The 22,286-nt window shown below is 39.9% G+C and overlaps 1 protein-coding gene across 1 annotated transcript in view; it reads left to right on the top strand.

Moving 5' to 3' along the window:
• The window catches only part of cacng2a (calcium channel, voltage-dependent, gamma subunit 2a), a 112,023-nt gene that overhangs the window by 62,977 nt on the left and 26,760 nt on the right, over positions 1-22,286 (top strand). The window contains exon 2 of the mRNA XM_041778049.1: positions 6,500-6,583. Coding sequence (XP_041633983.1) covers positions 6,500-6,583 — 84 coding nt within the window. The remainder of the gene's footprint in view (positions 1-6,499; positions 6,584-22,286) is intronic.

Raw genomic sequence — 22,286 nt, 5'->3', positions numbered from 1 at the left:
GATTTCATGTATTAAGGGAAAAGCCATCCAAACCTATCTGGCCCTATGTGAAAAAGTAATGCCCCCTAAACCTTATAACTGGTTGTGCCACCCTCTGCGGCACCAGCTGCAAGCAAGTATTTGCAATAACTAGCAGTTAGTCTGTCACATCCCTGTGGAGGAATTTTGGCCCACTCTTCTTTGTAGAATTGTTTTTTATTCAGCCAAATGGGAGGGTTTTCAAGCATGAACAGCCTGTGTAAGGCCATGCCACAGCATCTCAACCGGATTTAGTTCAGGCCTTTGACAAGGGCACTCCTGTCTGGGAATATTTTACCGAAAGTCTTGGCAATCATGCCAATTTGAGACCAGCTATTGTGTTCTTTTTGGTAAGCAATAATTTTGGCCTTGGATGCCATCTTTGTCCATTCTCTTTCTTATTGTTGAATCGAGAAATTGACCTCAACTGAGTCAAGTGAGGGCTGCAGGTCTTTAGATGTTGTTCTGGTTCTTCTGTGACCTCCTGGATGAGTTGTCAACGCGCTATTGGAGTCATTTTGGCAGGCCGGCCACTTCTGGGAAGGTTCAACACTGTTCCAAGTTTTCTCCATCTGTGGATAAGGGCTCTCATTGTGGTTTGCTTGAGTGTCAAGCCTCAGAAATGGCTTTGTAACCCTTTCTCGACTGATAAATGTCAATGGCTGTTCTCATCTATTCTTGTTTCTTTAGATGGGACAATGATGTGTTGCTTTTTGAGGTCTTTTAGCCTGCTTCACTTTGTCAGACAGGTTCTATTTAAGGGATTTCTTGATTCAACAGGTCTGTCAGTAATCAGGCCTGGGTGTGGCTAGTGAAATTGAACTCAGCTTTCCAAAAAATGTTAATCCCGGTTATTTTATGATTTAACACAAGGGGGCTATACCTTTTTCACAGCACTGTAAATTTTGTGTATTCTAATTATTCCTTACTCTTTTTTATTTTGCATTGTCTGATGCAGTACCCTCTAAGCTCTTTAACATTGTGTTGTGTAAAAATTCCTTTTGGCATTTTACTGGTTAATAGAAACTAGGTTATTGTTGACTCACAACATGATACATGCAGTTCAAAATCCGATGTAATCCTAGGTTTTTATGATATTAAAATTTTAAGAGTCATGATGGAAGTATATATGATTATTTTACTTTAACTCTCTTACAAACGTGCAAAATACATATCTTATTTTTTTTATAACTATAAGAATAACTTTCTTGCTATATACAAATGTCAGACAGTGAATGTACAATGGTGGGTCAAAAAGGAGAGGTTTGGGTAGTTTTCAACTTTAACCTTATAACTCTGTAATGTATAAAACTGTCTTAGAGACAGAGTTGACATTTTTGCAATGTTTGAAGAAAATGTAGTCATCCGATTCACGAGACATACCTTGCAAAGTTGATGAATCTACCCAATTCCATGTCAGTCATCCGGCAAATCTATTTTGCAGAGTTCCACTCTGATTCAATTGTGCATGGTCTTAAAACAGACCTGACCAATTAGCTTCATCTGAGGGGAACACCTGTCTGATGAGCTCAGGTTACTACTGGGGCTGTGCACGCCTACTGCCTCATTTTGTCTTGTCGTTCAGATTGGTTCTAATGCAAGTGACGGGCAGAACATTCGTCCAATCCCCTTTGTCCAAGTCCTGCCCTTCCCAGTCACTTTGTAAGGGAGGTTTCCCAGATGAATATGAAATATATCCATGCAATGGATATGAAACAGTCTAACTGGCATGTCAGGTTACACAATAGTGTAAGTTGTAAGTTACACCCACATGCAACCTGTACAAAAGCTATAGTCCTTGATGGAAGCCCGAGGGTTTAAGTCCAACCTGTGGGCTCCTTCTCTCCTCTTTCTCCCTGAACCTGGCTGTATGTGTAGATTTTGAATACAGCCTATGTTCCTTCAGATCCTATCATTGTCTTTTCTATAGCTGATCACTGTGGAAGCTGTTAAATTAAAAGATTTGTCCACTTCTGTACATTTTTTTATGACCTAAACCCATAATGCATTAGTCAAGCTTCCACCCTGTTTTCATCTGTCAGACTCCTCGAGTTTTATGTTATCATACTAAAGCTAACAGAGATTTCCCTACCAGCTGACTGGAAAAGGCCCAACTCTCAAATCTCCAATCTCCATAATCTCCAATCACTACTTAAAGAGTGTCATGTCGTCCATCAGTTCATCGAGTTCAAACCTGTGCAGGTCTGTTAAACTCTGGAGGGCTTTTTCATGGCTCAGCAATTACCGAGACCTAAACTGTGACACTCAAACTTGATGTATTCCACCTCCCACTCCATTGTCCCCTCTCCGTCCTTCAAAACCTCTCTGTTCCCTGCCCTTCCTATATTTATCTCTCCTCCTCCTTCCAATTACATCGTCTCTCTCTCTCTCTCTCTCTCTCTCTCTCTCTCTCTGCTTTTCTGTCTTTATCTCTCCCCCTCTCTTTTGTCGTAATTGCTACAGAACCTGTTGATGAAAATCGATCAGGGCTTTCTGATTATGGGCCAGAGCTACACAAACACACATAGCCAGTACATCCGGCTGTCTACCAAAGACTGCTGGGTTTTTCATGTTGCAGGAGCTTGACAATTTTACCTCTGTCTTATCTTGCAGCACTAACATCAAGGGCCCTGAAACCCTGAAACCATGCTCAAAACATTCAGTCCAACTTTGGGCCAGTGGTCCATTTAACAGAAATATCTTGATCAACAACACCCAATGAAGGCTGATTTTCTTTACGCATATTCAAGTGTTAAGCACATCTTAACCTGCACTGGATTAGTTTTGCTAAATTAAATACAACTCCAATTTCAAAAAAAGTTGAGACATTGTGTATAATGTAAATAAAAACAATGCAATTATTTGCAAATCTCATAAACCCCTATTTTATTCATAATAGAACATAAACAACGTATCAGATATTGAAACTGACACAATTTACTATTTCAGGAAAAAATATTAGCTCATTTTGAATTTTGATGGCAGAAAAAATCTACAAAAAAGTAGGTACAGGGCCATGTTTACATTGTCTAGCATTCCCTCTTTTTTTAACAAAAGTCTGTAAACATCTGGGGTGTGTGGAGACCAGTTGCTAGAGTTTTGGGAGAGGAATGTTGTCCCATTCTTGTCTGACAATCTCAGTCTCAATTGTTTTGAGTTTTCATAACTGTAGGGAATTTGAAAAAGGTACCTTTTATACATCAACCTATTTTTCTCTGCATATTTCTGAATTTTATGATGATCTGGGGGACGGATGGGAAGATATGGGGGGCCTGATGTGCGGCATTTGCATGTTCTCCTCATGCATGTGTGGGTTCTCTCCGGGTACTCCGGCGCCCTCCCTCCACCAAAAACATAATCATTCGGTTAGTCGGTGACATAGGCCGTCGCTGTGAATGTGAGCATGCCTGGTTGTCCATCTCTATATGTAAGCCCTGCAGCTGACTGGCGACTAGTCCAGGGTGTACCCAGTCTCTTGCCCAATGACAGCTAGGATTGGCCCCAGCCCCTGCGACCCCCAACGGGATAGAAAATGAAGAAAATGGGTGAGTGGATTTGTCATTGAAGAAACTGGTGGGTCCTGAGGCTAGACCAGTTTAGCATTGCTGGAATATGCAAGGCCTTCCCTGGAAGAGACTTTGTCATGGGAGCATATGTTGCTCTAAAACCTCTATCTACTTTTCAGCACTGATAGCTCCTTTCCAGATGTGTAAGCTGCCCACGCCATAGACGCTAATACAAACCCCATACCATCAGAGATGCAGGCTTTTAAACTGGGCACTTATAACAAGCTGGGTGGTCCCTTTTCTCTTCATACTGCAGGACACAGTGTCCATGGTTTCAAAAAGAATTTCCAATTTGGGTCATCTGACCACAGAACAGTTTTCCATCTTGCAATTTGGGAAAATAATCTTGTTGCAATATTTTTCCCCAATATTGCAATTGGGATTTAAAGTTTAAAGTTCCTCATCTTGTATATTTCTAAACACATAAGAAATAATCTTTGTATTTTCTAATAAACACAATATTTGGTGGATTAAACAAAGACTAAACAATGCAACTGTGAACATTTTGAGTCACCGTTGTATTGACAGGAATAATTGTTTTATGTCAAACATACAAAAGAGGGACAGCAGGAATTTTTGCAAAGTGTTGCATGATGTGTAGAGTAGCATCTCTGCTGCAAAACTTTTATTAATCTGGTTTTTGACACATTTCATGTTAAAGAAATATTGCAACTTATGCGTTTTGAAAATTGCAGTGTGTATTATTGCGATTTAATCTAAAATTCGATTAATTTCCCAGCTCTACCGTAGATGGTGGGATATTTAAAGTCTGGCCAACACAGAAAAAGACATTTTTTTGAGTGGTGAACCTCTGACCAACTTTACTTCTGAGAGACTGCCTCTCTAAAATGCCCTTTTTATACCTAGTAATGTTATTGCCATTTAACCTAATCAGTTGCAAAATGCTCTTGCCATTCACTTTTCCAGCCTTTTGTCGCCTTGTCCCATACTTTATTGAGACGTTTTGCTCTGTTGAATTCAAAATGAGCGAATATATTTCCTTATATAGTAAAATGTCTCAGTTTCAACATCTGATGTATTGTTCTATTGTGAATAAAACATGGGTCTATGAAATCAGTTGAGCTCTGGATTCAGAGTCTTGTTTGATGGCCCTTCCACATGTAAAACTGCATGAGCTGGAATTGACCATCAACCTTCTAGTTTGGGTGTGACCCATTTTTCCCATCTGAACAGACTTTAAATAGACAAAATGGTAAATCAAACAAGATTCAGTTGTTGTATCTGAGGTTACAAATCCTTTGAAGCACATTATTTTGCTTTTAAGAACATCTGCATTGACAGAACATCTGGAAACCTGAGATTAGTCACCTTTAGACTGAAGATATTCGTTGGTGTTAACATGTGAAACAAATCCAATGAAACCCAATCTTTTCACTCAGATTTCCTTTGAACATCTCCAAGCTGTGGCTGTGCTGAGTCTACAGGCGTCTGTTGTTACCTGTGTGGAAGTGGCGCTCACACAAACATCCCCACAGGTGGGAGAGCAGATCGAGGAATGCTTTGATGGCTCTTTTTTTCATGTGGAGCTCTCTAATGTCAGAGTTACCAATCATTAGGGGGTCCCCCTCTCAAAAAGTAATAACTGCACCCCGCTGTGCCCATCATGCCTCCATGCCAAAACCTCCTCAGCAACACCTGGCATCATGGTAACCAACACCTGTTCACCTAATTAGAGGAACACTAGAGGGAGAGGAGATGAAGAAGTTAATGAAACGCTAATCTGGTCCAATCAAACGCCCGGTACATCTGCCTCCTGGCTGTAGCAGCAGGTCGCGGTAATGGCTGCCGTATGCGCTCCTCCCCTGCCACGCCATCTTCAGTGACCTCATCAATGGAGAACTCCAGTGAGAGGAGAGCGGACAGGACAGAGTGGGAGGGACAGTAGAGAGGAGCTTCCTGGATGGACAGAGAGGTGTCAGACCAACAAAGAAGATGAGGGTCTCTGTGTGCAGCAGATGGAGAGACTCCAGGTCAGAGCAGCTGTGCAGTTCTTGTTTACAAGCCAACACCTGCTGCTGAAGAAGGCTGCTACTGGGGTCTAGTTTGTGATGAGTATCTTATGGTTGGTAGGAAAGGGTCCACTGGTACATACTTTTCTACCTGGAGGGACACCATATCACAAACGACTTTGTCCTGCAGATCTCCTGCAGAACTGCTGTGGAATTGCTTCAAAAGCCCTTTTTAGTAGGCAAATTACTTCACTCAGGCTTTGTCCAGTATGTTCCATACGCCAGGGATGTCAGGTACTAACTTTTCAGTAGTCAAAAAAAAAAAGTCCTACCTGTGTGACTTTATAACAATCTATAAACCATAAGTTCATTGTCAGTATAACCAGAGTTAATCAGTCTGGAGCTAGCAGCAGATCTCACGTCATCCTCATGTGTGGAGACAGCTTTGCAAGGATGCAGGTTGTTCAGAGTTGTCCTTGCTTTCTCCATTCAGGAGGGAGCTTTGTTTTTAACAATGAAACTTTGATAGCATTGTTCAAGTCAGGCATCAAAATAAACCCTGGAAAAGTTACCCCTCCCTCCATCTATGTGGACAAAATTCGGTATGAAAGCACAGATCCATGTCAGACCAACATGCAGATAGTGACACCTCATATGCAGATGCAAAAAAAGAGCAAACTGCACAGAGCAGGACAACTTTATTGGTATTTTAGTCCTGAATATGATAAGTACAGTATGCTAAGTGAATTAGACCTTGAGACACAGTGCTTCATGGAAGCAGATGATGCACAAACTTTGTAGTTATAAGCAGCCCTAATCCATTCTTAGTGAATCAGACCCAGAGTGTTTTGTAATTTAAAGGAAGACTGTGTTTTACAGCTGTGTGTCTTGTTGGTTTCTTCTTCTATGAACTCTACTGAAGTGTGTTTCTGTGTTTCCCGACAGGAAACTTCAAAGGAATGTGCAAACAGATAGACCACTTTCCTGAGGAAACAGATTACGAAGCAGACCCATCTGAGTACTTCTTACGTGAGTATTTTGTCTCTTTTTCTCACCAGGATTCCCTCTTGCACACCAGATTAGAGGAAAAGAATCACACCCGGTTGCTCTCTCCCCACCTCTCTTAATGCTTACTCCAATATTTTTATTTTTTGTCCCACTTTTTTTTTTTTTTTTTGCACCGTCTCAGACATGAGTGCTGTGCCAGTATCTGATCTTGGCCCATGTGACGCTGCCTGCTTTTAGTGCGAGGCCGTCCAGGCTGAGGCGTGCCAAGCAGCTCGTCTGTTTTTACTGCTCTGCTGTGTGTAACATTATGTGCAGTGTTACAGTCGGCTGTGTACCCTGTAAACACAGCCCATTGATTTCTGCTCCCTTTTCCCTTTGTGCAAGCAAGACAGAGATGCTTGTCGAACTCATTTGCCTGCTAATCCTAAAAAATCACAACAATGACTCAGAGCGCATGATGTACTGTTACTACTGTTAGCTCAATACTCTCTTCTTACTGGCCAGTTGATGAATTTATGATGGTTATTTTGAGAATTACAGATCTAGTTTTGCCACTGTAGCCCAATCAGAAAGGTTAATATTTAATTTCTGATTCTTGAAGGAAAACTGTTTTTTAAGAAGACTATTAGTTGGCAGATCAGATCTGAAACCTGGAACAAACTTCAATAGTATTACTCATCTTGAACTGGAAAATGATAGATTTCCCTCCACGTGGCAGCTGATTATCTCAAACAAACTATGTTTCATTATTTTCAACTACAGGGCAGAAAGATTGATTTTTTCCTGTGTTACACGTAGTGTAAAGATTATAATTAGAAATTCAGCTATTACATCACAGATACTAATCCCAGGGGCGGTCCATTGATTCTGGGGTTGGCTGTCTTATGAAGAGTTTGGTGCTGGTTGTAATAAGTTTGATCTGTGTTCACTGGAGAGGCTGTGTTAGCATGGTTGGTTGCATTGGCCTGCAGTATATTCAATGTTGAGTTGATAGCGTATTCTGTGTTCTGAGCTCTCTTTTTCAGATTCCTTTATGTTTGCTAGAGTTGGAGGTTGTGCTTTAGGGTGCTTCCATACCTAAAGTTACCTGTTTGCTTTGCTCTGATTCATCATACATTTTTTTAGCCACTCAGAGGTGGACTTGCTGGAGTGTTTCAGATAATTTTCCTGCTGTATAACCCAGGTATGCTTGAGTTTTAGGTCATAAACTGATGGCAGGACATTCTAACCATGCAAAGCAGATGGATTCACCCGTTTCTGTGTTTCTCACTGGCGAATCTGTCTTACAAAGCTCCCATCTGAACAGATTGGGCCCTGTGAGAAAGTGACAGGACCAATCAGGAGGGCGTGGCGGAGTCGAAGCAGCAACAAGAGGCCAGTGCAATTATGGCGTAAGACATTAGCGTGGATGCTGCTACAACGTCCATTTTTTCAGAACTTGACGACATTTCTTTGCTAAAAGAAGAAAAAGAACAGCATTGGGTACTTTTCTTTTCAAAAACAACAAAGTCATGTACTGACATGTCTACAGTCGCCATCGTTCACGTTATGCAGTTCTCTATGGAGTTCTCTATGGAGTTTACTGCTCGGTAGCGGCGCACACCTACAACGTCGCATGTTTTGTCACTCTGATTGGCCTGTAAAGGTGTGACAGAAAGAATGTTCATCCAGTCAGCATTGAGTTTTTTTCAAAGGCTCTGCCATTTCCCAAACACAGTGGGAGGTTTTCCAGATGGACGTGTGAAACAAATCAGGTTAAAGACATTCTCCTTTAGGATTTTATGGTAGAGAGCAGAATTCATGGTTCCATTCTCAAACTTTTCAGGACTTACACAGCAGAAAATTTTCCAAGAACCCCCACATAATCACCATACTGATTAAACATACAGTATGTTAACTTCCATTTGTACTCCTAGATGTTGTATTTTAAACCCTTTAGCCTATATACAAGCTCTTGTCCAATTGAGTGTGGCTCTTACATTTTGCGACCTTTTGAGCAGCCAAATAAGAAGCCCTCTGTGCTTTTTCTGAGGTTATGTTCAGGTACACTATTTGTGTTTTCAGGTGGATGTATTCCTCACTCTTTTGTTGGAATAAAGTCGTTTGTTTTGTCCTTAAAATCTGCATGCTCTGTTATCAGAGGACGCTTGAGCTTGGCGGGCTTCATGGCTTCACAAACAGACAAACAAAACATTTTGATCTTCCATCACTATTATCAATAAAACCAAACTCGAGACAGCTTCATCATATTTTCTCAGTTTAGCTGGTTTGGGCTTCATCACTTGATGAAGAGGACGTTTGATAGTTATCTATTTGCTAGGCAGACCTGCACACCAAAGAGGTCCTGAGCAAAGTGACTGATGTGTGACGAGTGATAGATTTATGTGATATCTTACAATCATATCTGAGTTTTTATTGGCCCAAAGCGGACTTATGTGGGAGTCAGTGGTTTAGTATGGTTGTTTTATGGTGCTGTGGTACCTATATGCATTTATTTTATTTTGAATGTCATTGCATTACTTTAATCATTTATTTTAGATTATTTTGTGGACCCCCAAGCTGTGGCTCATGGACCCTCAGGGTCCCCAGACCCCAGTTTGAGAACCACTGAGCTACTGCACATGGTCCAGGTCCGAAAGCAGCCAAGCATCCCCAGACCATCGCACTACCACCACCATGTTTGACTGTTGTTATGATGTTCTTTTTATGAAATAAATGCCAGATATAGCGGGACAGTTCAACTTTTGTCTCGTCAGTCCACAGAATATTTTCCAAAAAGTCTTCATCATCAAGATGGGTTTTTTTTTTTTGTTTGTTTGTTTGTTTTTTTTCAAATGGTTTTTGCCTTGGAACTCTCCCATAAAGGCCATTTTTGCCCAGTCTCTTTCTTATTGTTGAATCATGAACACTGGCCTCAACTGAGTCAAGTGAATGCAGGTCTGTAGATGCTGTTCCAGGTTCTATTGTGACCTTCTGGATGAGTTGTCGATGCGCCCTTGAAGTAATTTTGGCAGGCCAGCCACTCCCAGGAAGGTTCACCACTGTCCCAAGTTTTCTCCATTTGTGGATAATGGCTCTCACCACAGTTTACTGTAGTCTCAAAGTCTTAGAAATAGATTTGTAACCCTTTCCAGACCGAAATATGACAATAACTTTGTTTCTTATCTGTTCTTGAATTTCTCTAGAGGGCAGTATGATGTGTTTCTTTTTGAGATAGCCTGCTTCACTTTGTCAGACAGGTTCTATTTCAGTGATTTCTTGATCTCTCAATTTTTAAAGGGGGGCAAGTACTTTTTCACATAGAGCCAGGTAGGTTTAGGTTCAGATGACTTTTTTCCCGTAGTAAATGAAATTATCACTTACAGACTGAATTTTGTATTAACCCAGGTTAACCTTGTCTAATATTAAAATTTGTTTGAAGATCTGAGACATTTAAGTGTGACAAATATGCAAAATTACTTTTTCACAGCTCTGCAATTTTTAAAACTGTGATGTCTTTTCGCCTCTGTGAATAACACTGGTAATAAAATGTTTTTCTTCGCCAACACTGTTGTATCACATGAGCGAACCAGTGTCCCAAGTCTCTGCTGAGCCCCTCCCCAACACTGCTACAGCCCGCAGTGGTTTGAAACTGGAAGTCATAAAGTGTGTATCTCCTCATCCCCATCAGTGGGGACAGTAATTGAGGCCTCTCAGAGAGCCGAGCAGTGCGTGCCAGTGCTGGAGATTAAGCCCCGCCAATTAGGCTGTGTTTGACTTAGCGCTCTGAGCGGTTGTTCCCGTCCATATGTGCCAGAGAGGACGGTTATGATAACAGCTCTGGTAATGATTCTAACGATGCCGGAGCCTCGCTGGAGTCAGATCTGTCTTCTAAAGGAAGGGGGGGGTTCTCTCAGGCTGGGGATGACAGGGTCGCGGACTGGAGGCCGCAGATGCTCGTCGTTACGCGTGCATGTATGCATTTGGCGTGTGTGATAACCTCTTCCAGGGCTGTGATTGGAGGAGAAGGCCGCAGTGCTCCCAGTGGCTTGCCAATTAGGACACTCACATCCATAAATATTTCAGCCTCCTTCTTATATAGGTCAGGCCTCTCTCGATTGCTGTCTCTCACACTCTTCCTCTCCTAACCCTCGTAATATTTCATGTCAGGAGCGTTACAGCACCTATTTGTCGTGTCTGATGACGATTCAGCACATTAAGCTGTTTCCTGGGTGCACTAAGAGGTCATAGAGGGCGCAACAAGTTTGTAGCTGTTTCTACTCCAACACTAGAAGGGCCGAGAGGTCATTTAGACTGCTAGATCACAAACTCTGTCACCTCTGATGAAGACACCTAATACAAGTGGAAATGCATTGTGTTGGGATATCTTTTAAAAATTTATTTTAACATTAATTTAACTAAGTTATATAGACATTTTCAATATTATGTGTCATCACATATAGGAAACCATGATCGTTCTATAGAAAACACCTGTATTTGCAATAGATAATTCATCTAACACTCTCAAAACAAGAAAATAACAGTTGGTTGTGTCTGATTCAATGTAATTTTGATCCCTTTTTGTGGTTAGATAATAATATCCAAGTATCATAAATAAACTATCTATAGAAAATATATTTTGGGGGTGAAATTTTTATCCTGATCACCAGAAAGTTTAGGCGTCATTTTCCTGATAAAATGTGCAGTGCTATTTTTTGTAGAAAGTTTAATTTTCACTGCAGTGAAGTTTCATCCAGGAGAAATATTACAAGCTAAGCTAAAAAACTTGGCATATCAAAGTTTGTTGTCATTAATTATTTTTAATATATTATAATTGCTATTTTGCTTATTTTTTTATATAGTTTATTTTAGATTAAACATGTTTAGGTCAAATTTTTAATTTTGCATTTTAGTTGGACTTGTCTAAAGTAAAATAATGAACTTTAATATGTAAATTATGATGTAAATTTGGTTAATAAAACCCCAATGAAATGTTCGATGACAGCTAAAACAGTATGTTCTGACGTGTCTTTCTCAATAACAGCTGGAAAGAGAATAAGCTTGATTGACCAAATATGCTTACACTACAAGGAATTTGACTCTGGCTGGCAACTCTTACAGGAATTAAACTTAAAATATAAAACTAAAACAATATAAAAATGAAGATATGAATATGTATGAGTTCTTGTAGGTATTTTTACCAGTATATACAAGTCTGTGTGCAATGATGGTATGGTTGCAAGGTGTTCAAACGGTGAAACAATGCTTAAAAGACAAGGTCAGGATTCTAAAATATGCAATGATATGGCAGAGTTACATGATGTAGATGAAGGTGATGTTTTATAATGCCCACCCCCTAAAACTGTCATTCAAACCAGCCCTTGATCAGCACCACAGAGCCCTAAATTTATCCAGCCCATGTCAGCCTGGTTTGATTAAACTACAAAACATCTAACCTAATTCGCCAGATTGACTTTCACATTGCATGGGAAATATTTTGCATTCATTAGGAAAACTCCCATACAAAGATTGTAAAGGACAGGACTTTTCAAAAAATTCTTGTAAGGTGATTGGACGAACATTCTGTCTGTCACATTCATCAGAGCAACAAGACAAGATGAGGCGGTAGACATGCACAGCTCTGGTAGTAACTTGAGCTTGACAAGCAGGTACTGCTGTAGTTTATGAACGGTGGAGCTTGTTGGTGGATAAAACTCATGCCAAAGCCGGTCAGGAGAAGTGCAAAAACATTTTCTCTGCAAAGACAAGCTTCCCATGCTCTTTGCTCTTGTTTTAACCCTCTGAGACTGAAGTGGCACAGTTTATAAAACTTAAAAAACTTGTGAACCATAAATCATAGCTTCTTACTTTCCTCTGAAGCCTACCATTTTGCCATTCCAATGATTCTTACCATGCCTTTGCATTCCAAAGGCTTTTCTAGAGAGCCTGGAACTTGGACTTTCCAGGGTTGTAAAAGAGTAAATCCACACCAGTAAACCTGATATTGAAAGTGTTTAGTCCATTTTTTGTTCAATTTTTAATAGTTTCTGCTGCTAGCAGCTAATGCTAACGTCATTCTGTACCCTATGAGACGGGTACCGTACCCTATGTGATAACCAATGGCAGGCTGTTCTGTTGTTGCATCATGCCATACACAAAGCATGTCTTAACACTGAGATCATGACAGAGACACAAAGAGCCTGTGATGTGGCCCTCTGTGTCACCGCAGACAGGAAGTGCTTTGAGAGATGGCACAAATAGACCCAATACAAAGAAGCTAAAGGACTTTTTTTGTAAATATGGGAATATTTTGAAAATCTTCTGTCACAAAATGATTATTTTTTCACTTTTTTGGTCCCTATGAGATGGAAGAACAAGTTTCTGCAAAAAAAAGTTTTAGTCATTATGTGCCATTCATTAAATCTTTGAGTTTCAATTTCTGTTCAGTTTTTTCTTTTTTTCTTTACAGTGCCATAACTTTTTCAAAATTTAAGTGACATTACTGTAGCACACATACTGTATGTTTAGATCTTGACTGTGCACCACAGGGTTGATTTTTTTCAAGCTTTTTAAAACAGTGAGTACAGACGAGATAAAAACATAGCTTAGGGCTTTAAGGGTCGATAAAGAAATGTGTTCCAGCTCTGATAAAACTGTCACTATACTATAGCTATATCTAAGCTAAATGCTACACCAGCAGCAGCCATTGCTTTCAGCTTCCAGTACAACAAAACCCTGCCTATAACTACCAACTCATGCTCCTCAAATGATGCTGATTGGTCAGGTGCATTTTCAGACCTGGCACAGTTGTTTCAGATTGAAGTTTTGCGGGATAGATTTGCTAGATGACAGACATGGAATCTGGCCCATCAGTCTGCTTTACAAAGTTACGAAACATCTAAAAGTGGTCTTAAAGGTAGCTTACGCTGTGAAAAAAATGAATGCTGCCAAGCTGCTAAGATGCAGCTGCAGAAAAGTATATCAATTTAGTAGTAAGTGCAGCAGAATCAGTGCAGTCAAAATGACTGCCTGTTGTCCTTCTTGGTAGAAGTGATCATATTTTCTTTGTCTTTTGTGTAATTCATTAAATTCGCATTTTAAATTCAAATAGACATTTTGTGAAAAAGTCAGGGACCTGCAGAATTGTAACTTTGATTACAGCAAAGTTAAAGATAGTGCAACTATGAGAACAGTCAAAATGACTGCTATGGTCTTTCTAGTGTTAAACCCCCATGATGTATTTTTACATCTGTCTGGTCCGATTTCACAGACCCATACCTGGTATTTCCATAATGAGGAGTTTCACGGCGCCTCTGGGTGGCCAAAGACAGAGAAAAGCTGCCTCTACCCTCACATGCAGGAGAGGGAGAAAGTTATGCAATAAAATGATGTCACTTCAGGTGAAGGCCCGGGCGGAAGTGACATCATCGGGGGGCTCTCCGGTCCAAAGTCGAGGGGACACACCAGTGATGTCATCAAACAGCGTAACGAGGAGGAGCGAGATATTTGGTGCTGCGGTTGCCGTGCAGAAAACACACAAATCTGACTATATTCTGCAAAAACATGCACCCCCGCTTCAAACGCGCACATACACTGATCTGCAGTCCTTATGCTGACATCCACATCCACACAAACACAACACAGATCAGTAGCTTCTCTCTCTGTGTCTCTTCCGTGAGTCCTCAGCTCTCCCAATAGCAAAGCAGTTTGCACATCCACACGGGGTTATATAAGCCAGCTGAGGCACACTAAAGCGCCAGTGGGTTTTTAGATCATGCCGTGTCGGAGCTCCCATCATCCACTGCTCTACTGGGCGCTAAGCAGCTGAGAGAGAAGAAAGAGGGGAAGAAAACGCCCAGTTATGCAAGCCACTAATGCAAAACTGAAAGACATCAATTCAGTGTAATAAAGAGAGGACGATGATGTGAGGGGAGGAGGAGGGTGTGCGTCTGACTGTTGAATTAAGTGTTAGTCACAGGAGGGTGTTTTTTTATCCCCAGTGAGTGTTTTTCTTCTATCTGGATATCAGAGTTTGGATCTATTAATTGATATGTAATTATCGCCACTATTAGCGGTCTCTTGTGTGCCATTTTTGGGCCTTTTACTTGTTCCAGATGCCTTTCTTCTGAGTGAAGTGATAATGAATTGTCTTAAGAGTCCAGGCTGCTGTTTTTGGAAATTGTGATGCTTTTAAGAAACATTTATTGACCTGAAAGTTATTTTAATCATGTAAAATTTTAAGAAAATGAATGTCTTCTTGTCCCATGTGCTCACAGAATTTTTTTCCTTGTTGCTAATGAGATCACGATGTTGAATTTGGTGCAAAAATTGAGTTTTTGATTTAGCGGGCTTTGCCCAGGAGTGTCGGAGTTGACAATACTGTCAACGAGGGTGTTTAACAGAATCATATTCATAATTTTAAACATCACAAAGCAGAAATTAAATATATCCATACTACTTTACATAAGAGATGCATGATATTGTTATCAGTATTGGCAGATAACAGTTCACAAAGTTCAAAATTGGTATTGGCAGATACAAAAAAGTATGCTGATCAGGGATGTAACAAATCACAGAGGTGATGGTTTAGTTCAGACCTCAGTTTTGACCTCTACAATGGGGCGGGAAGTGAATCCTAATCCTTGTTGGGTTTTTACTTAGTTTGTGATGTGTAGTTTTAAATTTTATCCTGCACCCCCTGGTCCAAACCCTAACCTTATGGGGTTCATGTGCCTAAATCTAACCCTTAGGCCCCAGGTGCCTAACCCTAACCCTCTTTGGATTTTCCTTAATTTGTGGTGTTTAAATTTAAATCTATCCCCCTCAGTAAAAGTTTAAGCCGACAATAGTGTAGCATATGATTTTTTCAGACCTAATTGTAATTGCTGGAACAGCCTGTGTTGTATTAAACATAAAAAAGAGGAAAAACAGGTTGAAGCACAAAGATGCAAAATAAAAACCAGCACAGAGATGAATTGTCTTATATATTCTCATAATGACAACATTAATAAACATAATGGAAATAAAATACCTGTCATTTTTTATAAGATTATGTTTCTGGGCTTTTGCTTTTATTTTGACAGGACAGCTGAAAGACAGGTAACATGGGGAAAGAGAGTGGGGAAAGCCATGCACCATGCAAATTTGCAGATTGTATTTTGGTACAGCCAAATTTTATGGACCCTTATTTTCAGTGTATCATTGAGTAATGACTTTGAGTGACATCAAATCTCCTTTGGGTTTGTTGGTCTCACCGCTGTGTTCACACTAATGGGACACTTCTTTCAGATCATTTATGTGACACACAGGTTTAAACATGTTTAATACATGACATGCTGTACATATGTTACCCCTACCCTCTCCAACATTTAGCCTAACCACCAGATGGGAAAAGAGAGATGATTGCTTATCTCTCTCATTGAGGCACAACAGCAGAGAGTTTTTTGCATTAATTCAGGGTGAGCCAACACATTTTATGAAATACTTTATAGAAATAAGACTATTACCAACACTTGGCTGCTTATCTGAATAGAGGTCAGACCTCCTTTAGGATATTGTTTTGCTTTTTGTTAAAAATGTGCTTGTTTTCCCAGCATATAGATGGCATATTTAGAATATAGTTCAAAAGTTTCTCATATAAGTTTGGGTTTCATAAAGAGAACAATGTATCATGGGTGTAGAGACTGGCATAGGCACTGTATATTTGGAGCTGCTAGAGTAGTTGAAGATGTTTCTTCATAATACTTTATGTGGGTTAGTTTCCTTGCTTAAAAACGTGAATATCATCTGTATAGAGACGGATCTTGTACTGTGTTTGGTAATAAAGGAATTCTGAGATGTTGAGGATGTGATTCGGAAATCATTTATCATAGTAAAAAAGAGGATTCCAATAGAAATAGCACTGCATCATCTGCATAGAGGTTGATCCTAACTTGTGTTTTTGGGTTTGGATTCCTTTCATTCTGTTACCTTAACAATATCTTCTTCAGGCTGGAAAAATGCTGGGTTTCTAAGCATTATGAAAGAATTTAAAGTTATTTTTAAGAACATGATGAAGTTTTGATTAGCCTTCGGCCAGCTATTTCTTTTATTGCTGGGAGGGGTTTATTTTGCTCTATGCAGTTTCTAGTGCCCTTCTTCAGTTTTACAATATATTGTACTTTTGTGCAATTGAAACCTCCATGGCATCCCACCTTATTGAGAGATCAATAAGAGGAAAAGATTCAAGTGCATTGAATTCATAACTGCCCTGCTTGAATGAATTGCACACTCACTCACAGCTAGATTTGGTATGTAGAATTAAATTAGGCCACTTTACTGGGCTCCTATGATTCATTTACAATGGCTCAAAGGCAAGCACATTCAGCATGTGATCGAGTCAAACGTCAATGAACAGAGCAAAAACCTAAACGTTGAAATGCAAAAATAAGTATTTTGGGTCATTATTACCCACTCAATTAACTTTCTCCTAAACTTTCCTTCAAACTAGCATTATGCTCTGCCTCTGGTGTTTGTATGTGTTAATCTGAGAGTACTTGCTGACATTGATGGCAGAAGGGCAGGCCTGTCACTGCCTGTGCCGCCCTGGGGCCTCACTGCAGACTGGACGGTGGCCTGATCTGGCTTTGGTGTTGCCCAATAAAATCAATGGGTCTGGGGCATGACACGCAGGAGCTTGTAGCACAAAGCAGGGGGCCGCTTGTCAACCAGTTCAAAGGTTTTAGCCCCACTTTGAATAAAATGGTGTGTTTGGGCCTCAGAAGAGGGCTTTCAAGTGGCGTTAGATTGGGTTGAGGTCAAACAATTTGTAAGACTGTAAACACAGGGCTGTATCCTTCCAGATTTATTCTTTTTGCATATTTGTCACACTCAAATGTTTCAGATCATTAAACATATTTGAATATTAGACAGAGATAACCTGAGTAAATACAAAATTCACTCTTTACATGATGATGTTGTTTATTAAAGGAATCAAGTCATCCTACCTGGCTCTATGTGAAATACCAATTTCCCCCTAAACCTAATAACTGGTTGTGCTACCTCTGGCAGCAATAAATGCAAGCAAATATGTTTGATAACTGGCAATGAATCTTTCACATTGCTGTGGAGGAATTTTGGCCCCCTTTTTTTTTGCAGGATTGTTTTAATTCAGCTACATTGGAGAGTTGTTGAGTATGTATGGCCCATATAATTTGTGAGTTTCATCAACTTGTTAGTTGTAATTTTAGGGCCAATTGTTTGGGACAAAAAGAGACGTAAAGTAGCATTATTCGAGTTCTGCAGGAAACAGGAAGTTTGAGACATTCTGGGTTACTGCTGATTGGTCGTGACATTGACTGATCTCCACTAATTGGCTGAGGAAATTCATTCTGGTTCTAAACCAATGTTAAACCAGTGCCAGTGAAGATGAGTCGTAGTAAGGTTTCTTACATGCACATGAAACAACACCACAAATTACACAAACATATTCTAGCAATACTTTCTAGAATATATCACCTAACATTTTTATAATTACTTAAAATACTCACAGCATCGTCTGTCTTATTCCTCTCAGTGGACAAAGCTGACAAACTTTATAGGAATGTTCATACTTGAAGATGATATGCTTTGTAAAGGAGACCTTTACCCGCAATTTCCACTTAGGACGAGTGTGCCACGCACTGAAGCGCCGCAGGTTAGGCGAGCGACCTCACCCACTGGAAGCGAGTCTAGAGCGCAGCGCCGCGGTGCACAGCCCTGATCAGTAGGCAGAGATCACGGGAGAACTGCGACTTCACGATGGAGTAGTATGTCAACAGCAGACAGTTTTATCTTTAGAGGTTCATTTATCGTCCTTTCCAGTATAAGTTCATGATATTATTGCTTCCGCCATTGAGTGAGTACATTAGGAAGTTAAAAGGAAAATGTTTGCTTAAAGGATCTGTGGTTTTATGCAAAATTCTTTGGCTAAATATCCCGAAAAGTTAACTTTTCCTCGTCAATGGCACCGTTGTAGCTCTGTGACCCACTGACCTCTCGGTGACCCTTTCCTTTCACTGCAGGATGAGGCGTAATGTTGATATGTTGATGATTTACAATCAGGAGTCCCACATTGTGTTTTATTTTGAAAGTACCGGATGTTCTAGGCTTGTGACTTCCATGGTTGGTGCTCTCTGAGCGACAGTGAATTTACGAGGTTTGGCAGCAGCCGGCGCTGAAAATAGACCTGCAGCGTGTCTGAAATGAAGCAGAGTGGAGTGGCGCTCCAGGCACACACCGCTGCCGGTCTGGAGCGCCAGCAATGGAAATGCTCTGATAGACTAGAGGGGCAGCAAAGTGCTCCACAGTACGATTCACTGGCGTTCCGTGGCGTGCACGCTGTATGTGGAAATTGGAGGTTAGTCAGAGCAGATAGGGCAGCAAAGGAGCAGTTTGCACTGCTATTGGTGGCTGTAATCCTTTATTTGCCTAATTAATAGGGAATATTTTTTATTTTATTTTTAGAAACGAGCACTATTAATTGATCCAAGGGCCGTAATTTGGATACATCTGTAATAAAAGCTAGAAGTTACCAAATATCCGGTGCCAAGGACTTTTGCTTTTGTCGTATTAAAATTGTATCAAAATTGTTCAGCTTTCACTAGACCTCTATCAAAGTTTAAAATTCTTCCATCATGCCAGCCCTAATGTACATCCAAGGTGAAGAAGTTCCTGTGTTTGTCTTTGCGAACGTCCTAGACAGTCACGGTGACATTGAACATCCTGTTCTTCTCTTGCTGTCTCCTGGTAAAAATAAGGAAGCCATTGACTGATACATAAAACACAGCACACAGACACGGGACAATAAATTAAAAGCCAATCATTTTTGTCCTGGTTGACCGTGTGAGTGCTAGCCCTCTAACTTTATATCTTATTAACGGGGAATATAGAGACTAACAGCTTGTAAAACACAGAGGTGAGAGAGTGTCCTCATATTAAAACGAGATGAGAATATACACGACAAGCGTTAGGCTGTGGTGTTAGGCTGTCACTGAAGCTCCATCAAAGACAGCAGCTGCATCATCTTACATCTCTTTTCCATTCGCATAGTTATTCATTAGAGTGAAAAACCCACCATTGAGGGAGAAAACTTCAAACCTTACACTGGAGTCCTTTTTATGATCAGAAGTAGAGCAGTAAAGAGTCAGCTTTGACCGTCTGTTGGCTTTTTATGTGCTAAACATATGGCTGTAAGAACAATTTTACAGTCAAAGACAAAAGGGAAACTTACACTGACCTCCAGCTGCTGTAGCATAAAGGGAAGATGCACAGTTTGTGGCTTAGTAGTCGACTCCTGTGTGAGATACAACACAGAAATGTGCTGAGTGTGCATATCTGGAGGTCACGCTGTAAAATTATACCTCTGCTGACATCAGTTTTCACAGGAAAAGTCAGAAAAGGATGTTGTGTTACAATTTATTCTTCAGGTTGAGCAGAGCACTCATTTCAATCTGTAGTTGTTATTTTTATCCTATCTTGATCTTTAAATTTACCCAAAGTGCAATATGTGTGTGATGTTTTTAAGCTCTGTAGTATTAAAGAGCGATGTTTTGATTAAGGTTCACTTTTTTGTAGTTAGATTCACTCCTTTCTTTTTTCTTGTGCCTCCACGGCGGCAATAGGCAGAGCTGGAGAGCTTATATTCTAAGGTTTGCAAGAGCCATTCTTACGAACTCGATATCTCAAAATGCTTTGATAGATTGTTTTCAAACTTATCAAAAATGTCCAGCCTGACCCGAGGATGAACTGATTTTATTTTAAAAGTCAAAGCACAAGCTCACAAGGGCTCACGTTTGGCCCTTGCTTGTTAACGTAATATCTCAAGAATGTCTTGAGCAATTTGCTCCAAATTCGCAACAATGTCCACTCTGACTCAAGGATGTTGTAATTCAATTTTGGAGGTCGTAGGCCAAAGTTTAGGAGTGACAGGACTCAAGTTTGTCCTTCGATTTTTAAACGAAATATCTCGAGTCTGCCATAAGGGATGTTTTTCCAACTTCGCAAAAATGTCCACTCTGATTCAGTGACAAACTACTTAGATTTAGGAGACCATTGCTCAAATGTCTATCAATGGGGTTCAAGTTTTTCTCAAAAATTCTTTAATGGATTTCCTTCAAATTTGGCAAAAATATCCACTCTACTTAGATTTTTAATGTTATAGCTTAAAGTTCAAGGCCAATGGGAATCAAGTGTTTCCTTGCTGTCAAAAAACAATATCTCAGCTGCCAAGAGGGACTTTTTTCTAACATCAAAAAAATGGCCACTCTGACTCAGTGATTCACTAGGAGGTCATCCGACAAAAATCTATCAGATGGGCCCAAGTATTTCCCTTGTCTGTGAAGACAATATCTCTTAATGGATTTCCTTCAAACTTTGCAAAAATCCACTTTAACTTAGAGATAAACTGCTTAGATTTGGAGGTTAAAAGTAAAGTTTGCAGCCAATGGAACTCAAGTTTTTCCTTGCTTTTGAACACAATATCTCAAGTCTGCCATGAAATACCTTTTTCCAACTACACAAAAAATGGCCACTCTGGCTCAGTGATACATAATTAGATTAAGGAGGGCATCTGAAAAACTTATATCTAAGGGAATCAAGTGTTTCACTTGCTTGTCAATAAAAAAGACAATGTCGGAAATATGCCTTGATGGATTTTCTTTAAACTTTGCAAAAATTTCCATTCTGACTCTAGTCAGACTGTGAAGATTATAGGTCAAAGGTCAAGATCCCATGGTCTTAAGATTGTCCCTTGCTTGTAAGAGCAACTTCAAGAATACTTTTACAGATTTTCCTCAAACTTTCAAAAAGTCCACTCTGACTCAAAGATGATCTCATTAGATTTTGGAGGTTAAAGTCAAAGGTCAAGTCCATTGAGACTCACTTTGTCCCTAGCTTATGAATATAATATCTCAAAAATGTTTTGAGGGATTTTCATCAAACTTTGCAAAAATGTCCACTCTGACAGGGTGACAACTTCGATTTTAAAAAATAATCGGTCAAATGTCTTTTTTATCTTACTCAATTACTTCGCTTGCTTGTGAACAGTACGTTTTAAATATGCCTTGGGAGATTTTCTTTAAACTTTGCACATGTGTACACTTTGACTCAAGGACGAATTGATCAGACTAGGAAGATCATATGTCAAAGTCACTGAGACTCAAGTCTGCCCTTCGCTTGTCAAAAACAATAACTCCAGTGACCTTTTTGGATTTTCTTCAACCTTTCCAAAATTGTCCACTCTAACTCAAGGATTATCTTCACAAAAATGTCCACTCTGACTCAATGATTAACTAGTTAGATTTAGGTGTGCAAAGGTCAAATGTCAGTCAAGGGGGCTCAAGTTTTTCCCTTTCTTGTGAGTGTAATATTTCAAGAATGTCTTGAGGGATTTTCAAAATTTTTCACAAATGTCCTCTCTGACTCAAGGATTAGTTCATTAGATTTGGAGGTCAAAGTCACAGTGATCTTGTGAGAACAATACCCACCTGGAAATCTGGACCTTCATGAAACCATAATACACTGTATTTTTGGATCTCTCCCATAATACATTTTATTTATAAAGCGCTTTTCATAAAACTCAAAGACACTGTACAAAGCAGAAAGATGTACTCTGTACTCAGATCTTAAGTCTTTGACTTTTGTTTTGCTAGTTTTGTCAGTTCATTCAGTTCATTTCTTTTATTTTATTTTCCTCTGGTGTTTTATTTTAAAGTTTCAGGTGTTCGGC

This window comes from Cheilinus undulatus, linkage group 21 (genome assembly GCF_018320785.1).
Source record: "Cheilinus undulatus linkage group 21, ASM1832078v1, whole genome shotgun sequence".
Lineage (NCBI taxonomy): Eukaryota > Metazoa > Chordata > Actinopteri > Labriformes > Labridae > Cheilinus > Cheilinus undulatus.
Note: the sequence above shows the minus strand (reverse complement) of the source record. Positions and strands in the feature narration are given on the sequence as shown.